We start from the raw sequence: 22,762 nt of genomic DNA, 5'->3' as shown, positions 1-22,762 counted from the left end.
AGTCACTCCGTAAGAGCTAATAATACTTCTGACTAACATCAACTGAATGCTCACAAAGTGCCAGGCACTACTGTACTTATCACCAGTCACCACCATTTCTAAAATCCCCCATTTAAATAAGTATGGATGGATGGACAGATGGATACAACATTCATTCTGGATGGGGGTGTGTGTGGGTGTGTGGGTGTGTGGGTGTGTGTGTGTAAAATGTATGTTATCAACCAACTAAGATGTGTAATTACTCTTCTGGGCTTGGAGGTTTTTACAGGGGAGTAATTACCTGAAGTGATTAAACAATAAATACAAACAACAAACAAAAAAGGTATCACTTTATTTCTAAGAACAAATTTTATTTCACAGAGGAACTTAACTTCAGTAGAATTTTAAGAGCATGAAGATCATTAGCTACTTAGGGTACATGGAGGGCAAGATGGGCGAAGATGCCAATGGAAGACCAGAGAAGGTAAAATTAAGATAGCATCATAACAACATACACTCGCCCACACAGTAATCATGCTTAAAAGAGTTTCTTACATAAATCCTTTTTTACGTTAATATTCTACTAAAAATAAGCAAGTACCTTTTCCATTTCCTGCCTGAAGGTTGTAAAAAGTTCATTGCTTTTTGCCATGGTAGTCTGGAATTCTTCAAACTTATCCATATAAAGAGAAAGCTACAGGAAAAAGTATTAAATATTCTGAGTTCCAGGTAAGCAATTTAAAATCCCAAAGACGTTCAAAATAACACAATATGCTTAAACATTGTTATAAGTGATAAAAATAACAACAAAAGCATACCCAATCCTTGAACACCACACAAAGATGGCTGAAATACATTTAAACCTCAGAAACACTGCTGACAGAACCATTTTTTGACGCAAGTGTTTAAAGTGCAGACGTTTACTAGCTCCATTCCATCCATTACAATAAAAACTGAAGGACAGCAAGTGGTATAGCTCTAAATTTCATACAACCAGAATATGCTTTATGAACTACCACTCACTTGCATTTAAAAAATTGTCCTTGGAAAAAGATCCTTCTTTTAGAATACCACGTGCACAATTCTTGGCTTGATATCAAGGGTATCTCTTTCCTTAACACAGGCAGGAAAATGAAACAGAAGCCAAAGAATTGGTTTGGTTGGGGGAGAAAGAATTCCATGGGAATATAGTTAAGCGAAAAAGGAACAGTCACCTTTTCCTCAAACCCCTTAGAACAGGAGTTCAGAGAGGTGGGGGAGGCCCAGAAGGCGTGAGAATAGTTTAGGAAAGCTTCATGTGGGTGAAGCCTGGGCTAGGCCTCAGGGTGGGCTGAATTAATGAATTCCACAGCAGAAGGGAACCGTTTAGAGATCGTCTCATGTAATGACATTTTCAGGATGAGGAAACAGAGCCCAGGAAGAATAGTGTTTTGCCCAAGATCACACAATGCACAGAAGAAAAGCAGCGAAGAATAAAAGCTCATCAGAGGCCAAGCAATAGCAGAAACGATGCTTCTCCCTTTCAGCAGTGATGTATTACGAATATTAAACTGGTTACCTGAACAGGACAGAGGGGAACTGAAGGCACCAGGCCCATCCACTGTGGTATCAGGTGTCTGGGCCACACAAGAAGCACATAGAAGCAAGCCCCACCCTATGTGGGAGGAGACAGACGGAAAGCAATGTGGCCTATGATGCTAGGCTGAAGAGAGGACTGACTATAAGCCAGCCAAACAAAGCAAGCCTGCAGGAAGTGAGGGCCCGGGCTAGGATGTGACGCCAGCAGAAACAGAAACTTAGGGGCAAAGAGACTCCTGGCCTGGGGCCTGGCATGATGGTGGTGCTCAGACAGTAGGACCAAGGGGCACAGCTGTAGCAGTTGAGGGAAGTTAGAGGCTATGGCAGTTTTAGCAAGGTGCGTTTGTACTGCAGATGGAACACCCAGGTAGAGACTGCCCCCTCTGAGAGTTCATAAATGGCAAGTTCCATCCCACCTGGACATATGTGCCTGGGTTACCAAACAGTGGGTCACTGTACACCAGTAAGACCATGGGTATCAGTAGCAAATGATGCAAAACGACACGGTAAGAGCAGAGGATGAAACCGACTCAGGAAGGACAGCCGCATTTAAGTAGCAGGAAGAAAAAGAGGTGACAGCAAAGGAAACAAAATAATGATTAGAGGAGGAGACTCCGGATGACGTGGACAACAGTAACAGAAGTTGCACGGAGAACAGCACAACAGAACCTGAGGTGGACTGTAAGTTTGATAAAAGACTCTTCTGGAGCTATTAAAGAACATCTTCCAAAGCCATATACAGACTATGTATTCCTTCTCCACACTAATTCTCTTCTCCATTTGGATGGTGAACTGAATTTACAGAGCTAATAAGGGGTTCACATTTTCTAGAAGCATTCTAGCAAGATCATAACTTAGGTGGAAAGTTCAAAAGATTTCTGATATTTGACTCCTCTTGAATTCTTACTGTAAGTTAGGCTGGCTTTATAGAAAATTACCACCACCACCTTATAAACACTCCCAGAGACAATAGCACTCAAAGGGGTGATCATGAAGACCACGCCAGTCTCGATGTTGTCAGTGTGTTTTATTTAGTCCTTACAGTAAAGGAACTTATTATATAATCAACTCTTTAAATAAGTAGTATTTTTTTCAACAGAATGTATGTCCAATGGTTAATGCACCCATAACCCATTGCCATCAAGTCGATTCCAACTCGTAGCGACCCTGTAGGACAGAGTAGAACTGCCCCATGGGGTTTCCAAGGCTGTAATCTTTAAGGAAGCAGACTGCCACATCTTTCTCCTGCGGAGCGGCTGGTGGGTTTGAGCTGCCGACGGTTCGGTTAGCAGTCAGGCACTTAACCACTGTGCCACTAGGGCTCCTTGAACGTAATCTAGTTAACTGGAAAGCAATGAGCTCTAGAGACAAAAGCCTAAGCTCGCCTGTCTGTAAGGATGGGGAGGCCTAGTCTTTTCTGTACCTTTTCCTACGTGAGGAGACAGCATCTGCTCCTCTTACTCCACACAAGGCAACTATATAGAGAGTGAAACAGGACAAACCTAAAAGGTCTAGTTTGAAAAGCAGGGAGGGCTCCAATTAAAAAAGCACAATTAAACGCAGCTCCACCTGGGAGTAGAATGGGGGTGGGGGTGGGAATTTGCCATTTTTTAGATAGGTTACGTGCTCAGAGCACAAAATTTTAAAGATATTAGGTTACACTGTATGAAATATGCCATTTTCATAGGTCAAAGAAGCCAAATACCAGCAATTTCATATGGCTCAGGTTTAACATAAAAGCACTAAAACCTGAAGATTTATCAGTTTCTCCTTAGTTGGAAATTAGCTGACAACCAACTTACATGTGGAAACAGACTGAGAAAGGGAAGGGATATCCGGGCTGATGGAAAGGGGTCACTGAAGAGGAGGGTGACCAACGTCCTGGCTTGCCTGTGATGGAGGGGGTTCCTGGGACACAGGACTTTCAATGCTAAAACCTAGAAAGTCCTGGGCAAACTGGGACAAGCTGGTCTCCCTAAAGGAAGAGACTTCAAGAGGGACATGGAGTCTACTCCTGGTTCTGGCCGGCTCTGGCCAGGAATTAAGATACCCAGCAAACATACCAAACAGGATCCTTAGAAATTCTACTACCCCCCAATGTTAAGTTACCTGCTGTTTTAGTTGTACTTCTTGCTGTTTCATTTGTTCGTATTTGTGCCTCGATTCAGTTGCTTCTTTTAATAACTAGAAAACAGAAACATTCTGGCAAAATACTAATAGTAATTACAAAATGTGACTATGTCAAATGGCCATAGAGTTAGGCTCAATCCTCACTGTTTTAGCAAGAATTACTGCTCTATGGATGAAATATCCTGTGACATCAACTGTCAATCACCTAGATCTTTGATCTGCTCCACTTGTTAAGCACTTGGGAAGGGAGGAATCATCTTTTACTGCTTAAGGAGGGAAAAGTACCCTGGAAGCTTATAAGGTTACAAAACTCAGGGTTAAATTAAGTGAGAACAATCAGATGTCTAGTTTTATTAGCAGAAAACATAGCTGGGAATCTGGACATTATCTAGATGGTTTAGAAGGCTCTCTACTCCATAAGAGGCAAGATGAGGAGGCTGAAAGGGCACGGGGCAAAGCAACCAAAAGAGATCCGGTTTCTGATCACTTTAAGAAAGCAGGGAGCAGGAGGGAGAGCTTTAATTCATATACCTGGGTTTTCAAGAAAAGTATATAGGGAAGTTGCACAGTAGGCAGCTGTGAAATTCAGTCCCTGAAGTGAGAAGTCATAGTCCAAATTAGCCTTGAAAAGTCCTTAAACCAACCAGAAAGTGTAGACATGTAACACGTGTGTGTATATATATGCTGTGTATATAATTTCTACTCCAACGTTGGACATGGCAACCGTTTCTTCAGTTGAGCACTGGGTACCATTGTCAGCTGGCACAGAAGGCCCATGCCATGGAAAGCATCTCTCTCTAAACCCTAGACCTATATATACTCAGCAAGAGATGTTCTCCTCATGAGGCTCACTCAGGACCTGTCTTCCTTACCATGCTCCCCAAATAGCCTAGGTTACTTGAGTGAAATGCTGGATGGAAGAGTCCACATTATCATCATCATGTCTCACTTTTATTATTTTGTTGGTTAAGCACATAGAGTTGAATCTGCACGTGTTAAGTATACATACCCAGTGAGATTCCACTGTGTTGACAACTGACAGGCAATAAAATCTGAGCATATACTCTGGAAATAATGCGGAGTGATTAAGGCACAGAGAATTCTGTTAAAATTTTATCAGGAAATCATACCAGAGTAAGTAAATGAAATCTTTTACCTAGTTTCAAGTTACTTGTTTCAAAGCAAAATGTAACAGTATATGGAGACCAGTGTAGGGTATGCTCCATGTTAATTTAATTGCCCCTAGCTCTCAAGGTCTAACTTGCCAAATAACTGGCACAATTCCTGAACCTGGCCACCATTACCAAAGGAGTGAAACAAACATTCTCAGCACAGAAAACCAAGCACGTGCAGATCTTTCCACTAACATGGTCTAATATTCCAGTGCATTTTTAAAAATAAACTATGAGAAATACAAAGCTGAACTTCTTCTTACACACACTCCTCAATCTAGAGCAGAACACCAAGTGCCCCAGGTGCTCCATTAAATACAAAGTTTAAATGTTTTCGATAGCTTTGGTTACAATTTTGACAACAATTTCTTTTTTCAGAAACAGAACTTACAAACTCTCTCTCTCTCTGATGTTTTTCATCAGCTTCTTTTATGAGCTGTGTTGTCTGCTGAAGTTTGGCATCCACGAGCTGTTGCTGCAGTTCCTTATGTTTGAACACTTTATCAATATGCTACGGGAAAAGGAAAATGTCTTCCGTCACTTAGCGAATAAAGGAACTCTATGTGGAAGGGATATAACACAAGTTACAATACCTTGCTTGCCCTGCTTTTCCTGCCTATACCACCAGAGCCACAAACACTGGGCCCTTCTGTCCGTATGCTTGCACAAGAGTCTGCTCCACATCTCCTTGCAACCATGTTGCCCTGCAGGGCCTATCCTGTGGGAGGCGGACTATCCTCATCAATAGCCTCAGCAGCCACCACCTTTTTATTTCCTATTTCTGACCTACATTGAAAATAAGATTCAAACTGGATCAAGAAAAAGACAAATAAGGAGCTCTAACTATTAAACCCACTCATCCTACACGTAATTCCTGAATATTTTTCTCCCCATTAAATTTTCCAACATTTCTTAGCTGGAGGCAGCATGATACAATGGTAGGAACGGGCCAGGGTCAAATGCACCTTGCTTAATCTCAGTTCCCCGTCTGCCAAGGGGGACGCCCACACGTACCTTGCAGAGTTATAAAACTATGGAAGGTGATTGGTGCCTGGCACACACTGGGCATTTGGTAAGAGGTCATTATTATTTCCAAACTGAATTGCTAAGTGGTTATTTATGTACCATAAAGTAATCAGAACATAACTTTTCAAATGGAGAAATACTAACTCCTCTAGTTGTAATACTCTATATATGAGGAAGAAATACTAGTTGATAATAAGGTAATCTAAGTATTGAGAATAGATGATCTGTCTTTACCTGCATCTGATCATTATTATATTCTGACCAAAGAAAGAATGTTCTAGAATATTCCAAGTAAACAACTTACAAATAATATGATTTGAACATGTTATCATTTCCAAATTTGCTACATCGATGATGAGATAGACTGTCATATTAAACAACAAAACTAAAAGAATCATTTTAAGGAACTTGCAGCTTTTATAATAAAAAGAAAGTTCATTATACAGGACAAAAAAGTTTCTTTAGTAAAAACGCACTGCAAGAATTAAAAAAATAAGAGAGAGAGAAGGAAACCTATGTTAGAGACCCGAAACATATCAATCAGTGAAACGTATGGACCTTATTTGGATCTTGATTAAAACAAGTTTTAAACACAGACAACAGAGAAATTTGAACAGTGACTAGATATTTAATTTAAATAATTAAAGTTTTTAGATGTGAAATGGCATTGTGGGTATGCTTCAAAAAGAATCCTTATCTTTTTGAGATACACACACTCCAACACTCCAATATTTAGGAATGGAATAATACAACATCTTGGATTTACTTCAGAACAATCTGGGGGAGGTGATGGGAATACAGATGAGGCTAGAGTTGCTATGCTCTGATAACTGCTAAAGCCAGGTGATGCACTCTCTCTACTTTTATTTCAACTTGCAATTTTCCATTAAAAAAAAAAAAAAAAAGGTAAAGGCAAAGAGAATGATTAAAAAAAAAAATCTTTAAAAAACCTTAACAGTTTTCAAACGGTCGTATGTAAAACTAAAGCTAATCTAAAGTTTGAACTGAAAACTGAATAACCCACAGAGATGCCACAATTTTTTTTTTTTAATCAGCTATTTTAATCTGTTTATGGACGGAGCACAATGCACACAAAAGCACATTTTACCAGCTTTAAAGGCAGGGGACGCACCATTTATAAAACTCAAAGCCTCTAACACCGCCCAGTGGACCTCTAAAAGTGAGGAACTTCAAAAAGCAAATTATCACCTATTTGTTTTTAATTTAGAAGCCATCTCTGAAGTTCCAGACTAGCTTGTAAAGTAACTATAAAAGTCTTGGTTGGAGGCCAATCACCAAGTTCAGCAGCCATGGATCCTCCCAGTAAACTTTACTTCAATGGATAAAGGATCTTCCAGTATCACATGGAAGACAAGTGGTACTTGACATGTTTACTGGAAATCCCCTCATTTATCCAAACCCACCAACAGCTAGGCCAGAAACTGGCTCCTCTGCTCATTTGGTGCCTGGGCCTTTTCTTGCCTGATGCCACTGTGCATATACCCCAGTTCTAAATACCCTGTGACCACTGAGTAATGAGTAATGAATGGGAAAAAGGTTTTGCTAATAATGGTAGCTGTCTAAATAAACAAACAAAATGTCTTTACCTCTTCCCTCAGGGCATACTGTTCAATGAGCTTCTTCAGCTTCTCCCCCAACTCAATGTTTTCCTGGCGGAGTTTGGCATTATGTACATCATGCTGTTCCAGCTGGACCTGAATTTCATTTAATGTAATTTGGAAATGTGCCGTGGCTTCTTTACGTCTTTCTTCTTCCTCTCGTGCTTGCTGCATATTTTCTTCCTTATCATTCAAAATAATGTCCGTTAATAGTATAAACCTATAGATGAGATGCTCACCAAGACAGTTCTGCTCTGTGGGGTCATTTACTGCTGCCCTGACATGTTCATTTCTGACTACAATCCCTCCTCCTAGTTTATGACCAGAAAGCTCCCTGTTTAAAACAAGCACCTTCTCCTAAGACTAAGGAATACTCAGAGAGGTGTAAGGCGCCCTGCTAGAAAATAAGTGTTCGCTGACTATCCAATACTCCATTAGACGGAAATCAAAGAGGCTTCTCCCTCCACATGATTTCCCCAAGCACCCTCCTCACTGGCCAGGCAGGACATCATCTTGGATCAACCTGAAGTGATGTAACCCCATTGGTGCTTACTTTCTGGGTCACATCTTCCATTCCCTAGAGGGAAGGGGACAAACGGATTCCTTATTTTAAAAAGCTTACTGTCACACCTATGTTCATTGCTGCTTTATTTACAATAGCAAATAAATGGACACAAGCAAAGTGCCCATCAACAGATGAACAGATAAGCAAACTGTGGTACATACATACAATGGAATATTGCACAACCATAAAGAACAATGATGAGTCCTCAAAACATAACACGGACGGACCTGGAGGGCATAATACTAAGTGAAATAAGTCAAGCATATAAGGACAAATATTGTATGATCCCTCTTTTATAAGAAGAAGAGATAAATACAGAGTGACCAATGGTCACTGGTGGTTATCAGAGAGAGGAGGGGGGGTGGGGAAAGTGTGCTTTATACCACAGAGACTAGCTATTTTTCGTGATGTGGAAAGTGGCACCGAACGTGGACCTGGTGAGCACAGCACAACCAAAGTAAAAACGAGTGTTTGAGCACGTATGAATGGATATAGGCAATTTGGTATACCAGTAAGTACAGGTGAGAACAGAGAGAAGTATCTATACCAAAAACCCACTGCTGTCGATAATTCTGACTCATAGCAACCCTACAGGACAGAGTAGAAGTGCCCTACAGAGCTTCCAAGGCTGTAAATCTTTATGGAAGCAAAGTGCTACATCTTTCTCCCATGGAGCAGCTGGTGGGTTTGAACCACAGACCTTCTGGTACCCAGCAGAGCACTTTAACCACTGTGCCGCCAGGGTGCCTTAAAAGTATCTACAGGTACGTACGTATGTGGATGCAGTCACATACATTCACTGAAGACACAAACACAGATACTCCTCAGACATGACCAAACACCTTCCAACACTGGTTTTCTGGGTTTGAAGGCTTAGGATCATAGTCTCATGGGACAACTCAGTCAACTTGGCATAACATAGTTCACAAAAATCATGATCTTCATTCCAAGGAAGTCAGAAGCATCTCGGGTCTTAAAGCTTTTCAGCGGCCATCCAAGGCACAACTACGGATCTCTACTGGCTAGGAGAAAAACAGTAAGAAGGTAACCAAAAGTACAGAGAAGAAACAAGTCTACACAAGCCACGACCTTATCTATGCTGAGATCAGAAGAAATAGATGGTGCCCAGCTACCACCACTGACCGTTCTGACCAGGGTCACAATAGCTGATCCCGGACAGAATGGAAGAAAAATACGGAGAACTCAAATTTAAAAAAAAAAAAAAAAGCCAGACAAACTAGAAAAGTAGAGAACAGAGGACTCCTTGAGACTATCGCCCTCAGACACTCTTTAAACCTAGAACCGAGTCTACTACCTTTTAGTGAAATAGCAGAGTGACACACAAAATAAAGGATATTGCCCCTAACATTGGTGCCCTAATTAAAAACCATCAGTATGAGACCAAAAGGTCAACAACTTCTCAAAAGCAAAGATGAGAAGATAAGGCAGCAGGGAAACTACAGTACTGGAAAGGGAACAAACTGAACACAATTAAAGAGAATACTGACACATTGTGATAAATGTGATCAACGTCTCTGAACAATTTGTGTGGAAACTGTCAAATGGGGACCTAACTTGCTGTGTAAACTTTAACCAAAAACTCAATAAAACATCATTAAAAAAAAAAAAAAAAAAAACTTACTTTCAACTCTTACTAAGATACAAGTGTCAAAGACCTTTTCCCTCTAGACAGTTATCAGTCCAATCAAAACGTTAATCTGCTATGGAAAAAAATACTAGCTTCTTTCATTCATATCTAAATTCAAGGTTTCAAAAGCAAAGAAAAAGTAGCTCCTCAGAGCAGCTGAGGGTCCATTTCCTAGTGGTCCTATACTCTAGGGCCCTGGGGGTTTGCTGCTGGGGAATGGGCATTTGACCAGCGAGCCCAACTGCACAGCTTCTTAGCCACACCATGGGACAAGCCTGATCCCGTTATAGGAAGGAAGCAGAGGCTCTCCAGTCTCTGTTCTTCGTCCTTCTTTCCCTGTGGACAACCAACGAATCTCTTGGTACCTGCTCCCTCTTCCTTTCCGATCAGTCAAGGTTTAAGTGCTTATTCTCAAAGTACTGAGCAACTGAAGAGTGGGGAAGGGCAGGGGGAGTTTGGCAACCCAGCCAGTTCACACAAGAGCTCAGCAACCTGTTTTCCCTTCTCAAATTCACTCTGACTCAGGTCTGTTGCTACGAGTCTCTCATTTCCACTCAGCTTTTCATGCTTTATCTGAGGGAGGCATGGTAACCAAGTATGTCAGCAGTCAGCAGAAAGCCAGCACTCGGTGCTGCCTAAGCCAGGGCTCTCAGCAGGAGCGCTGTGGACATAAACATCAAGCTCATCTAGATCCCTGTGATCAAGTCTGCGGGCCATTAACGAGTTCTTCCTTGCCTGCAAAACCACAACTTACGTACCAAGAGGAGGTCTCCCACATGGCATCAGCACATAGCAGACAGAAAGCCAGGCACTCTGTCCCCCATGGGGCCCCAGAGTCCTCCTCTCAGGAACCTACACTGCCAGCACAGATGTCCCAAGGATTTATTAGACGTACCAGGGATTTATCGACCAGCAGCCATCATCACAGCTAATTCCCATTAAAGCAGGTGGAGACAAGGACTGATTTCAAATAGATATGAGGTGATTATAAAACCAGCTAAGTAATTACCTTGTGAAAAAACAGAAAAACGAACCAACTAACCGTTTTGTTTTTTTTCTTAAATTGTGGTAAATACATATGTAACAAAACATTTGCCATTTCAACATTCTTCACAAGTACAGTTCAATGGCATTAACTGTGTTCATCACACTGTGGAAAACCAACCAACCTTTAATGTCTTATTGTGACGCTGAAGTTCCCTGCAAAGAGACTCGAGTTTGCTTCTTGCCAAGATGGCCTTGCTGTGTTCACTCTGCAAATGAACTTTCTCTTTCACGATCTGGGCTTGCTTCTTCTGCAGAATCTTCATTTGCTTCTGAACGTTCCTGCTCTCCTCCAGCTAGAACAAACCAGCACTTTACACTTAGGGGACACAGGAAGAATCTCTGAGTTACAGCTGGAAGAATGACGAGTACAAAATTTCAAAGAGCCCAATACCATAGTGTGATATTTTATTTAAATTGTTTCATGCCATTGCTGCTCCGCCACCCTTTTCTGCTCCTGTTTTCTAGTTGAGATGGGAAAGCAGGCAAATAAGGTAGGGGGAAAAAATCTCCATCTCTTATTTTAAGAAAAACAAAAACTAGTATTTTAGAAAAACGTTTTAAGAATCAACACCATCTAAAAACACACAAAGGCTGCTGAAACAGTCATCAAAAGTATCTATTTTCTCAATAAAAACAAACACTGATATTTTAGAAAACAGTTTAGGAATCAACACCATCTAAAAACACACAAAGGCTACTCTGCTGAAGCACTCACCAAAATGGGAACTCAATCAACTCAGGGTTCTCTGTGAGGGAGGAACTGCTGCAATTTTACATTTGCAGAAATTAGTCTATTTCAAGGTTAAATCAAGACTAACAGATAAGATGGCAGCCTTACCGACCTTTCAATAAAGCTTTTCCTGGAGAAGGAAAGGATGATGAGTCACACTATCAGGAGCAAGAGTGACATCTTGTGGCCTATTAAAACATACCAAGCATCCTCATAGGCAATCTGCTTACAGCTATTAAAAACACCGTTATTGACCTGGGGTGGAAAAGGAGGAGTGTGCTATCACATTATAGGGACTGCAACTAATGTCCCATAACAATATGTATATAAATTTTTGTATGAGAAATTAACTTGAGCTGTAAACTTTCACCTAAAGCACAATTTAAAAAAAAACAAAACAAACCATTACTGAAATCCCTGCAGGAAAGCGTAACTTTGCTTTTGTATAATTTTGTGAAGTAATTTTGCTTTTGTATCTTACTCTGGACTGTGAGCTGCCACACAGTGAATATGGGCTGCAGGTTCTGCATATACTACCTGTGACTTCCCGCCAGCTCTGTGATGCCACCTCTTTCCCACTCCAAGTAAAATACACCTCAGCGTGAGTCAAAATGGCATCATGGGGAAAACCCAAACGCTGCCTATTTTAATTGTACTCTTTCTTGGTTGTGTTGCTACATTACCGGTGTGGCAGCTCAGACTGTCCCATTGCACTGACGGTGATGTTACACTACGCTGAACCTTACTAGGTACTAGGCAGCCAGCTCACCACTAACGATACAAAAGTGAAAAAGAGTCCCAGAAGATGGGTGGAGATGCAACTCATTTGTAGATTTGCTGGTAGGACGCTGACATGCTTTTCTTTCCTCTCCTCTAAGAAATATGGGGCGTGGTCATTTGCTAAAAGGAGAGAGGTGAAGAGGTAGAGAGAAGTTGAGCATTATAATTAAAGGTATGTAACAGGCAACTGCAGAGGGGGTGACTAGTCCGGATAGACTCACAGCAACTGATCTAAAAAAACCTATTAAGATCATCACCCAGCACTGAAGGCCTGGTTGCACTTTTATCTGCCTGGTTGCATTCTTTCAATGCTCAGATTTGGGATTCTGCCAGGCAGGTGGAGTGGATGATCAGAGGGGTAAGGAGATATTTGCAAAGAGGGTGATTCTGATGATGTGTGAAGTCTAAGGAAAGAACAGAAAAGCCATACAGACAGGGAGAAAGTAGAGGGTCGTGCACAGGTGGGGGTCCTTGAGCAAGGACGCTGGACTGAAGGTGGTTACAGACCAAATGGGCTGTGCTAGAGACTCTGCAGCCCTATGGGCCATGGGGTGATCACAGTGGGTAGCCTGGGTGGTACCGTGATGAGGCATGCAAGGAACAAGAGGCCAGACTGGCCACAGTGAAGAAGCAACCTAGACTGAAAGAAAGCAAGAGTTTGAGCAAAGAGGACCAAGGCAAGACAGGGACAAAAGTCTGCAGTGTGTGAAAGCTGGTAAATGACAAGAAGAAGGGAGAAAAGGTAGGACAGCTGGATGTACCTTGATTTTTAAGAAACATGGGGTTTTTGTGGTTTTAAAGCAGAGAAATAGGAAGGGTACCAAACTCACCTCCCAGCCTTGACATACACGGAGCAAAAAAGGACCAAAAAGGAATTTAAGGTCCAGGGGGAGAGCCAGCTTTCAGTAAACACAAAAAAGTTAGGCACTAATCACAGAAATGGCTGTAGATTTTGCAGTTTGCATTTCTTGGGGAAGAATGTCAAAGAACACCATGGAAGCTTTTCTGTTCTGTTTTGGTGGGGGGTTGCTTTCCAGACAATGTCCATCTTCAGAGCCCCAACCCCCACAGCGCTTGGTACCACGGCTTACACTGTGGCCAGGAGGCATGGTAGATGCTGGTCTCTAAAGAAGAGTAGGGGGCAAGTCGGAGCCTAAAAGTCTACCATGGCCTGGTGCAGAGGCTCAGCGACCAAATTTCTCACAGACAACTGGTGTTGGCAGCTGTGGTAAGGATGGGCAGGAGGCAGCCTGAAGCGTTTTAATTAAGTCCGCAGGCACTCTGCAAGGCTTCAGACATCTCGGACACACAACCAGTGTTCCCAACGGGGGAGGGCCCTCATATCTCGGCTCCTAAAGGCACTCAGAGAAGGTTAAAATCCCAAGGGCACTTCTGCCATTTAAACATCTGCCCAGGGGGAAGAGGACTGGAGAAACTGGAAGAGATTGGGATACGGCAACTCAAGGGACTGTCTACCTCTTTTCTTTCTCTCTTTTGGAGGGGAGCAGGTAGGTAGGCTTGAGATTTTGAAACATGGCTTTTGAGTCAACGAAGTAAAATAACTTTTTTTTTTTTTTTTTGCTGTACTAAAAAGTACAAAACAGCATCCCAAAGGGAAAGGAGACAAAGGAAATTAAGATAATTGACAGTTGCAGAAATATGTACAAACCAAGACTTAAGACAAAGTAACTGGCCCAAGGTCACACAGGTATCTGACAGCCAAGCCAAGATGCAAACCCAAAGCCATGGGCCAGCTCCACTGCTCAGCACACAGTTTTAAGTCCAGCATGGGAGGGGTGTGTCAAGACCCTCACTCACACGGTGCCTTCTGGAAAGCAATTTTTCAATATGCATCAATGACCTTTAAAATGTTTTTCTCCTCTGCCTAGTAGTTAAATGCTTATTTTCATTAGAAATGAGGGCTTTGAAGAATTATTGTTGATGTGAGAAAAAGGCTCACAAATAATTTTGTGAGGGAAAATACTAAATTATATATACAAAAAGATTCCCAATCTGTACAAAATACACAAATCTATAAGTTACCTATATACACAAGACAATTTTACATACTCAGAACAGTTTCCCTCTGGGTGATGGGCTATATGGGTAATTTCTCTCTTTATTCTGGATCTCAGCTGCACAGAATTGGATTCATCACAACCCTTGGTTCATGACACAATCACTGGTCTATGCAAGGCCTCGTTTATTTATTTACTACCCAATACAAAACCTGCCAACACGGACAATGACTTAAATCTACCCAAGTCCCCCTGTATTCTCTGACTTAAGGTAACCACATCCTCAATCCTGTCTTCATCACTCCACTGCTTTCCTTTCCAGGTGATTTCATTTCATCAATGTGGAGTCCTAAGAAAAGATTTTCTGGTTTCAATTTTTTGAACTTTATTGTGGCTAGTATGATTGAGGAACTAATTTTTTAATGTAAATGCCACGTGGGGCTAGTGGCTACCGTTTTGGACAGGAGAACTCTAGATTATATTGCTAAGTCATTTATATCCTTGCATGTCGCTATAGATAAGGAGTCAGCAAACTTTTCTGTAAAGGGCCAGAAGGTAAATATTTAGGCTCTGAGGACCACATACAGTCTCTCTCTCTCATACTGTTCTTTTTTATTTTTATAAACAACCGTTTTAAAAATATAAAAATCACTCTTGGTTTCTGAGCAGTATAAAAACAGGCATCAGCCAGATTTGGTCCACAGGCTGTATATTCCGCTTTTTAAAAAGAAAACAAAATGTTGTTAGGTCCCGTCCAGTCGATTTTCAGCTCATTAGCGACCCCGTGTGTTACAGAGTAAAACTGCCACACTGGGTTTTCCTGGCTGTAATCTTTACAGAGGCAGATCTGGCCACTAGGTGGGTTTGAAATACCAACCTTTCAGTTAGCAGCCCAGCGCTTAACCGCTGCGCCATCAGAGCTCCTTAAAAACAGTAAAATATACCCCCTTTATTTATCTGGAAACCTGGTGGTGCAGTGGTTAAGAGCTATGGCTACTAACCAAAAGGTCAGCAGTTCAAATTCACCAGCCACTCCTTGGAAATCCTATGGGACAGTTCTACTCTGTCCTATAGCGTCACCATGAGTCGGAATCAACTTGATGGCAACAGGTTTTTTTAACCTATTCTCTTGCCTTTTTTTTTTCGGAGGGGTGGGGGGGTGGTTTATTTATTTATCTGTTCTCTTGTCAATGGGGATATGGGCTGTTTCCAGGTTTTGTCATTACTCACAGTGACATGAACTTTCTTGTGTACATGTGCAAGTATTTCTCTTGGGTGCAAATCTAGAAGTGGGATTTCCAAATGTTCAATTTTACTTGATAATGCCGAACTATTTTCCAGAGTGGCGGGCAAATGTATACTCCCAACAGCAATGTAGAAGACATCATGTGACTCCACATCTTCTCCAACACTTAGTATGGTCAGAATTCTTCACTTCTGTCACTAGAGTGGGAACAAAGTGGCATCTCACTGTGGTCTTGATTTCTACTTCCCTGATCACCAATCAAGTTGAACCTCTCTTTGTCTACATGTTTAATAGCCTTATGTTTCTTCACTTCTTTGAAATGCCTCTTCATGTCTCTTGCCCAGGTTCCCACTGGTTTATTTGTCCTTTTTGTATTCATTTGTAGGTGTTCTCTAATACAGTCTTTTTTTTCCTACATACATTCTCGATACTGAGTCTTTTGTTGGTTCTATGTGTTGCAAGTATGTTCTCCGTAGTTTGTAATGTCTTACTTTCTTTCAAGGTGTCTTTTGTCAAATAGAAATTCTCAATTTCAATAGCCAATTTTTGCAATCTTTGACAGTGATTTTTGTGTCATAAAAAATCCTCCCTTAACCCAAAGTTGGAAAGATACTCACCTTAATCATAAAATTTAAAAAATGTAAAGTTTAATTTTGGCCATTTAAATCCATCACCCATTTGGAATTGATCATTGTGTATGGTGTCTAAGGATCCAATGTCATTTTTCCCATATTGATAACCACTTTTTAAGCTCCATTAATATCATAAGGATGCCCATTTCCCCCAAATTCATCACAGATGCCATGAAATGCTAATCAAAATCCTAAACAGTGTTTTTTTCTTTCCCATTAAGTTGATTCTAAAATTGTATACCGAGAATAAAGGGCCAAGAATAGCCAAGATAACTGTGACAATAAGAGTAAGGAAGGTGTGCCTACACTACAAGATATCAAGATGTATTAATATGCTATAATCATTTAGACAACGTGACTAAGGAATGAAAAATAGCACTATAAAGTACCTAAAAAACAATAAACTTGCCGGTGAGTCAATTCTGACTCATAACAACTCTACAGCACAGAGGAGAACTGCCCCGTGGGGGCTTACAGGGCTGTAATCTTTAAGGAAGCAGACTGCCACATCTTCCTCCTAAGTTGTCGCTGGTGGGTTCAAACCATCCACGTTTTGGTTGGCAGCTGAGCACTTAACCACTTAGCAACCATGTTAAAGGCCGAATGTTATTCACACCTAGAAGGGGAAATGCTCCAATTTCATGAATGCGGCGACCACCACAAGGTCTCCCCAAAAAGACCAGCAACAACCTAGATCACAGCGCCCAAGACTGCAGTCCACCCAATCACCAGACCACCTACACTAGTGATGTGGCCGAGTGCGACAATGAAGGCAGAGGACAGTGATGACCACAGGGAAGCGTTCTGAATAATCCTTGGAGATCTCACTGCTACATAACCTAGGCACTCTACTTTTTAATGCAATGAGTCATGTTTCAAGAAATAAAGCTGTCGGACATCTTCTGAAAACAGTATATATTCAATATCCATATATTCAATGTAAATAATTACTGATCTCCAAAAGGATAAAACTAAATCAAAGGGAGGTTACTCACTAGGCAAGTTGTTAATGCGTCACTTCCTAAAACAAATGCATTTCTGCATTTGCATTCATTCATGACTGCATACTAGTGCTTAACAATAACCATGTTGTTGTTGTTGTTGTTAGGTGCCCTGGAGGGGGTTTCAACTCATACCAACCCTATTTACAACAGAACAAAACACTGCCCGGTCCAGGGCCATCTTCAAAACCGTTGCTGTGTTTAAGCCCATCTTTGTAGCCACTGTGTCAATCTATCTCATTGAGGGTCTTCCTCTTTTTGGCTGACCCTCTACTTTACCAAACATGATGTCCTTCTCCAGGGACTAGTCCCTCTTGATAACATGTCCAAAGCACATGACTTGAGGAAGTCTCCCCATCCTCGCTTCTAAGGAGCATTCTGGCTGTACTACTTCCAAGACAGATTACCATATCTACACAAAAACCAAACCAAACAAACAAAAACACCCCAGGCTGCCAGCATCATCATTATCACCTGGGAGCCCATTAGAAATGCAGAATCTAAGGCCCCACCCCAAACCTGCTGAATCAGAATCTGCATCTGAATCAGAATGTTAACAAAAGTGCCAAGGATATGTCAGAGTTTGAGAAGGACTGCCTTAGCTATTCCTGGCTGCCTGCTGTTGTCACATCCGGCAGCTAACCTTATCCTTTTTTTGTTCAGGTCCTTTTCCTGTCTCTTCTCACATGACTCTCCTCAGGTGAATGGCACCAACAGGGGCTGGCTTCCATGGACAATGGAAGCATTCCTTTCCTGAAACCAGCAATCTACCACACTGTGTTTTCTGCACCCTTTGGTTTGTTAATGTTCTAGACCATTTTCATGGATGCACAGGGTTTCCTGCTACTCAGCTACAGAAGGTGCCAGACTGATGAATGCCAGCTAAGTGGGGTCACACAGGGAACACTTATTAAACTGAGGGGATGTTACTGTCAGTTTTCCAATAAGAAACAGAATTCATTTCTTAAGGCTGATCACTGGTGAAATAACAATGTTTCTGAAACGGAACAACTGCTTTCCCAACAGATGAAAATACATAAAGACTGTCAATGATAATTCACCTGAGTGTTTCACAAAAGGCAATCATTTTAGCATTTACATTACAGCCAAAACAAAACAAAACCAGCTGCCATCCAATCGATTCTGACTCACAGAGATCCTGACTCACAGGGACCCTACAGGACAGAGTAGAACTGCCCTACAGGGTTTCCAAGGCTGTAAATCTTTACTGAAGCAGGCTGCCACATCTTTCTCCCACGGAGTGACTGATGGGTTCAAACCGCCAACCTTTTGGTTAGCAGCGTAGAGCTTAACCTTGGGGCCACCGGGGTTCCTTGCTAGCACATAGCAGATGCTAAATAAGTATTTCCTGCAACGTGGTATTACTTTACTAAACTATTTCATCTAACACAACTTCAATCAAAATGGTTATCTCTAGAATTCCCTCGGGAAAAGTGAAACCAGGAACCACTAGATACCAACTGACTGGCATCAAAAAGTATCATAACATAGGAATGCAGATGCTGCTGTACAATACTCTAAGGCAGTCTGAGTTGTAGGGACTCTAGGCCACATCTTACAGAACATTAGAATATTCTACGTACATCACCTCATAAAGTGATGCAATCAACAACAAAAAGTCCAAGAAGTCAGACTCTTCCCATCAATTCTGGAATAAAATATAATTTTACATTTAAAGCTATAGCAAAATTACAGTTTGAAAAGCTTGTCAAGCACACACACATTTTGCTCTATTTTATATGGGCCTTGCTCCCTTGATTAAATACTCACAAGATCAGCATATTTCTTACAGAGAGCTGCCAGCTTCTCCTCTGGAGTCGAAAGGGTGTTTAGGGCTTGCATCAATAATAAAACTTCTTTTCCTGATGATCAACAAATAAGAAATAAGTCCCGGAAGAGCAATGAGATCAAATCTAACCTGTAAACTCTATATAACATTTCCCACGTTCTGACACTTAGAGTAAAATAATTTACTCTGATAACTAGAAATAGAGATTTACCTGGTAAATTAAGAAAATCAGTTTTTAAATTCTGGATTAGCAGGTACTCCTCCCTCCTAAGCTCAATTTCTTCACTCACTCACTGATACTTAACTATAAGAACACTTGGTGGAGGTTTAAAAATTCCCCTTGCCTAACCACTGATATCCAAGTTAAAACATTTGACAAAGGGAGAGAATATTTTAAAAATCTTCTTCCTAACCAAGTACAAATAGAGAAGCAAAAGGAGTCAGTTAGTACTTTCTGCCTAAGATGCACATAATTCCTTATTAACACATCTTTTAGTATGAAAACTTTACATAACTTATGATTGTTTTCTGATGATTTACGGAAAGACCTTAAAGACAGTATTTTAAGAAATCTGGCAGGGAGAAGCAAGTGGCTGAGATAGGAGGGGACAAACGATGTTTCAAAATATGTGATAATGTTTTATTTCTGAATCTCGGAGGTAAGTACCTTTTTTATTTTTTAAAATGTTCACTCATATGTAAGATATTCATAAAATATGAACAGAATATGTACAGAACCATACAAGTCAAATGCTGTAAATCTTAGATACAACAGATATAAAAAGCGGGAAAGGCAACCAGCAAGGCTAAAATAAAAGAGCTCAGATTTTACATTCTTAGTCCTAAATCTAGCAGAAGTGAGAAAACATACCCATGAAAATTAGCCTTAATCTACTTTTTAAACTACAGATAATACTGAGTCATTTTCTGACTAATTTTTAAATAAAACTGAGCAAATAAACAGCTTTCACATAATTTTTGGTCAGGCTACTTTAAAGATGCAAACAAGGTGAGTCAAATACTACTTGTGTCAAATTGGCCCCAAATTTCTTCAAAAAAGCCAGTTCTTGACTATTCTCAGAAGTAACTAAAGCTTCCTACTCTGCTGTTTTCACCTCCTGAACATAAAATGTAGCACACAGGCAGTGTGACCCAACCAAAGACAATAGGCGTCTTGGCTCAGCAACATCTACCTCAAAACTGGTCATGTTCTACAATCGTCTGTGCTGCTGAAAATACAAGGAAAACAAGCAGTATGTGAAAACGCCCCACCACTGAGCAAAGGCTCTTACCTAACGTTTTTTCCTTGTTCCTGTTGCACTCTGAATCTTGCTGCCCATCAGGGGGATCGGTTCGAGCTTCTTGCCCAGGAGTTTCCTCTCTGGACTCTTGTGTGCAGTACGCTGGGCTCACCAAATTCCTGTTATTTGTTATAAAGGCGCTGCCTTCGTCTTCTTCCAGTGAATGTTTGTTACTTGTGACATCACAATTGGAGTCTTGATGTTGAAGAATATCATTTGCTTGAGAGTTGCACAACATGTCTGCTTTCACCCCTAACCCACAAATTCCAGCTTCTTCCATTGTGCCGATTACAAACTACAAGGAAGGGGGAAGAGAAAAAAGATGGAGGAAGTGGTTAAGTCAAATGTAATCCATGTTTACAATCAATGGCACATCACAGTTAGCTTTTTTTTCTTAGTGGTTTGTGAAATTGCTGTAAATATGATTTCTAAGTCTCACTGAGAGGTGACAGTAAAGTACGAGGAAATTAAAGTCAACACACAAATGAGCAGTACTAAAAAGGACGCAGGAAATGTGGTCACTGGTTGTAAATCTCAACTTATTTCCATATAAAGACTCACTACTTACAATAATCAGCAGCTTAACAGAAAGTCAAGTGTTCCGGGTTAACATTAAGAATTCTGATCTTATTATCCTCAAGGAACTGGTAGAGGAGAGGTAGCTAGTTAGCCACCAAAAAGCCAACCTCCCCCAATATCCACTGGAATTGGGCCCGGTGGACTAGGACATTTCCCAGCCCCTCTACAGCTAGGTGGGCCTCCCATACGATGTTCCCACCAATGGACTGGGATAGAAGTGATGACTGTCCCTCATCGCTAGCCGAAAGGCTGGCAGTTCGAACCCACCCAGAGGCCTTAAAGGCACACCTGATATTCTGCTTCTCATAGGTCAGAGCTCTGAAAAACCCTATGGTGCAGTTCTACTCTGCACACCTAGGGTCGCCATAGTCGGAATCAACTCAATAGCAACTAACAACAATCCCTGCCCTAACTAATATAGACAGTAGGCATGGGAAAAATGGCTTTATTCTAGAATCAATCATTTTACGTTACTGTTCATTATACTGTTGATCCTATTTATTTATGTGGTTTCCCCCTCTTAACACTTGGTCATAAGATGTGGCACAAATTTTAATTTTCTACATTTCCTCTCTGTAGGAGAGAGGCCTTCTTTTTTTTATATGTATGTACATAGCAATTTTAACCTTCTGTCTTTCAACATTTTCTAATACCTATGGTGAAGCAAGCATGGTATCAGGAGTTGTTATTGTTGTTAGGTGCCGTCGAGTCGCTTCCAACTCATAGCGACCCTATAGGACAGAGTGGCCTTCTTTTTTTTAATGACTATTTTTTAGAAGCAATTTTAGTCTACAAAAAAATCAAGCAGAAAGTACAGGGTTTGCATACATGCCTCGCCCACAGTTTCCCCTATTACTAGCATCTTGCATTAGTGTGGTATATTTGTTACAATCAATGGGCAGATACTGATATATAATTATTAACTGAAGTCCCTAGGGTTCACTCTTTGTGTTCTACAGCCATGGGTTTTGGCAAATGTGTAAGTCATGTACTCACAACTTTTGAATAAAATTGAGGGGAAAAATATCTAATAGCCTTCTCTTATATCACTAGTGGACAAAGCTACTTTCAAAAGTTAATGGCATTTATATGAAGTATTTAGAAAAGACAAATGTATAGAGACCAAAGATTATTAGTGGTCACCAGGGGTGGGAGAAAGGGGAAGAGAGAATCATTGCTTATGGGACAGAGTTTCTGTTTAAGGTGAGGAAAAAATGGATAGTGGTGATGGTTGCACAATGATGAAAGTGACTAATGTCACTGAATTATACATGTAAAAAATGTTGAAACAGCAAATGCTTTGTTATATATATTTTTACCACACACATACAAAAAAGTTAATGGGAAAGCAGAGATTACTTTAAATTACAACCGTATCCAACTGAAGAACTAAAAATAATTTAAACTATCAAAGTAGGAGGGGATGCAGAGAGGATGGAGAGGTTAATGGAACTAAATACTTATCTTTTATAACTTAAAACTGGTAAATCAAGTAAGCTTTTGGAAAACTAAATTGGTACAACCACTTTGAGAAACTCTTTGGCAACATGGATACCTTCTAACCCTGTAATTCTACTGCTAGGATTTTACCCAACAGACACGTGTACATATGTGCACCCAAAGGCCAAAAATTCGTAATAACCCCCGAATGCAACCAACCCACATTTCCCTATCAACAGCAGAATGGATAAATGATGGTATATTCATACCATACAGCAATGAGAATGAACTATTGCTAGATGCGACATGGATGAATCTCACAGACATAATGTTGTGAGCAAGGTTTCAGAAAACTACATAATATCCATCTAAGATACTCCACTGGTCTCACCCCTTCGGGAGCAAGGGAGAATGAAGAGAACAGGATACAAGGAAAAGATTAGTCCAAAGGACTAATGGAC

General features: G+C 40.9%; 1 protein-coding gene across 1 annotated transcript in view; it reads right to left on the bottom strand.

The window, feature by feature from the left end:
- The window catches only part of TXLNG (taxilin gamma), a 62,860-nt gene that overhangs the window by 6,015 nt on the left and 34,083 nt on the right, over nucleotides 1-22,762 (bottom strand). The window contains exons 2-8 of the mRNA XM_004382863.2: nucleotides 20,274-20,577; nucleotides 18,963-19,054; nucleotides 10,887-11,057; nucleotides 7,493-7,687; nucleotides 5,251-5,370; nucleotides 3,667-3,741; nucleotides 581-673 (exon numbers count right to left, since the gene is read on the bottom strand). Coding sequence (XP_004382920.1) covers nucleotides 581-673; nucleotides 3,667-3,741; nucleotides 5,251-5,370; nucleotides 7,493-7,687; nucleotides 10,887-11,057; nucleotides 18,963-19,054; nucleotides 20,274-20,577 — 1,050 coding nt within the window. The remainder of the gene's footprint in view (nucleotides 1-580; nucleotides 674-3,666; nucleotides 3,742-5,250; nucleotides 5,371-7,492; nucleotides 7,688-10,886; nucleotides 11,058-18,962; nucleotides 19,055-20,273; nucleotides 20,578-22,762) is intronic.

This window comes from Trichechus manatus, unplaced genomic scaffold, assembly GCF_000243295.1.
Source record: "Trichechus manatus latirostris isolate Lorelei unplaced genomic scaffold, TriManLat1.0 scaffold00100, whole genome shotgun sequence".
In the NCBI taxonomy this organism is placed as follows: domain Eukaryota; kingdom Metazoa; phylum Chordata; class Mammalia; order Sirenia; family Trichechidae; genus Trichechus; species Trichechus manatus.
Note: the sequence above shows the minus strand (reverse complement) of the source record. Positions and strands in the feature narration are given on the sequence as shown.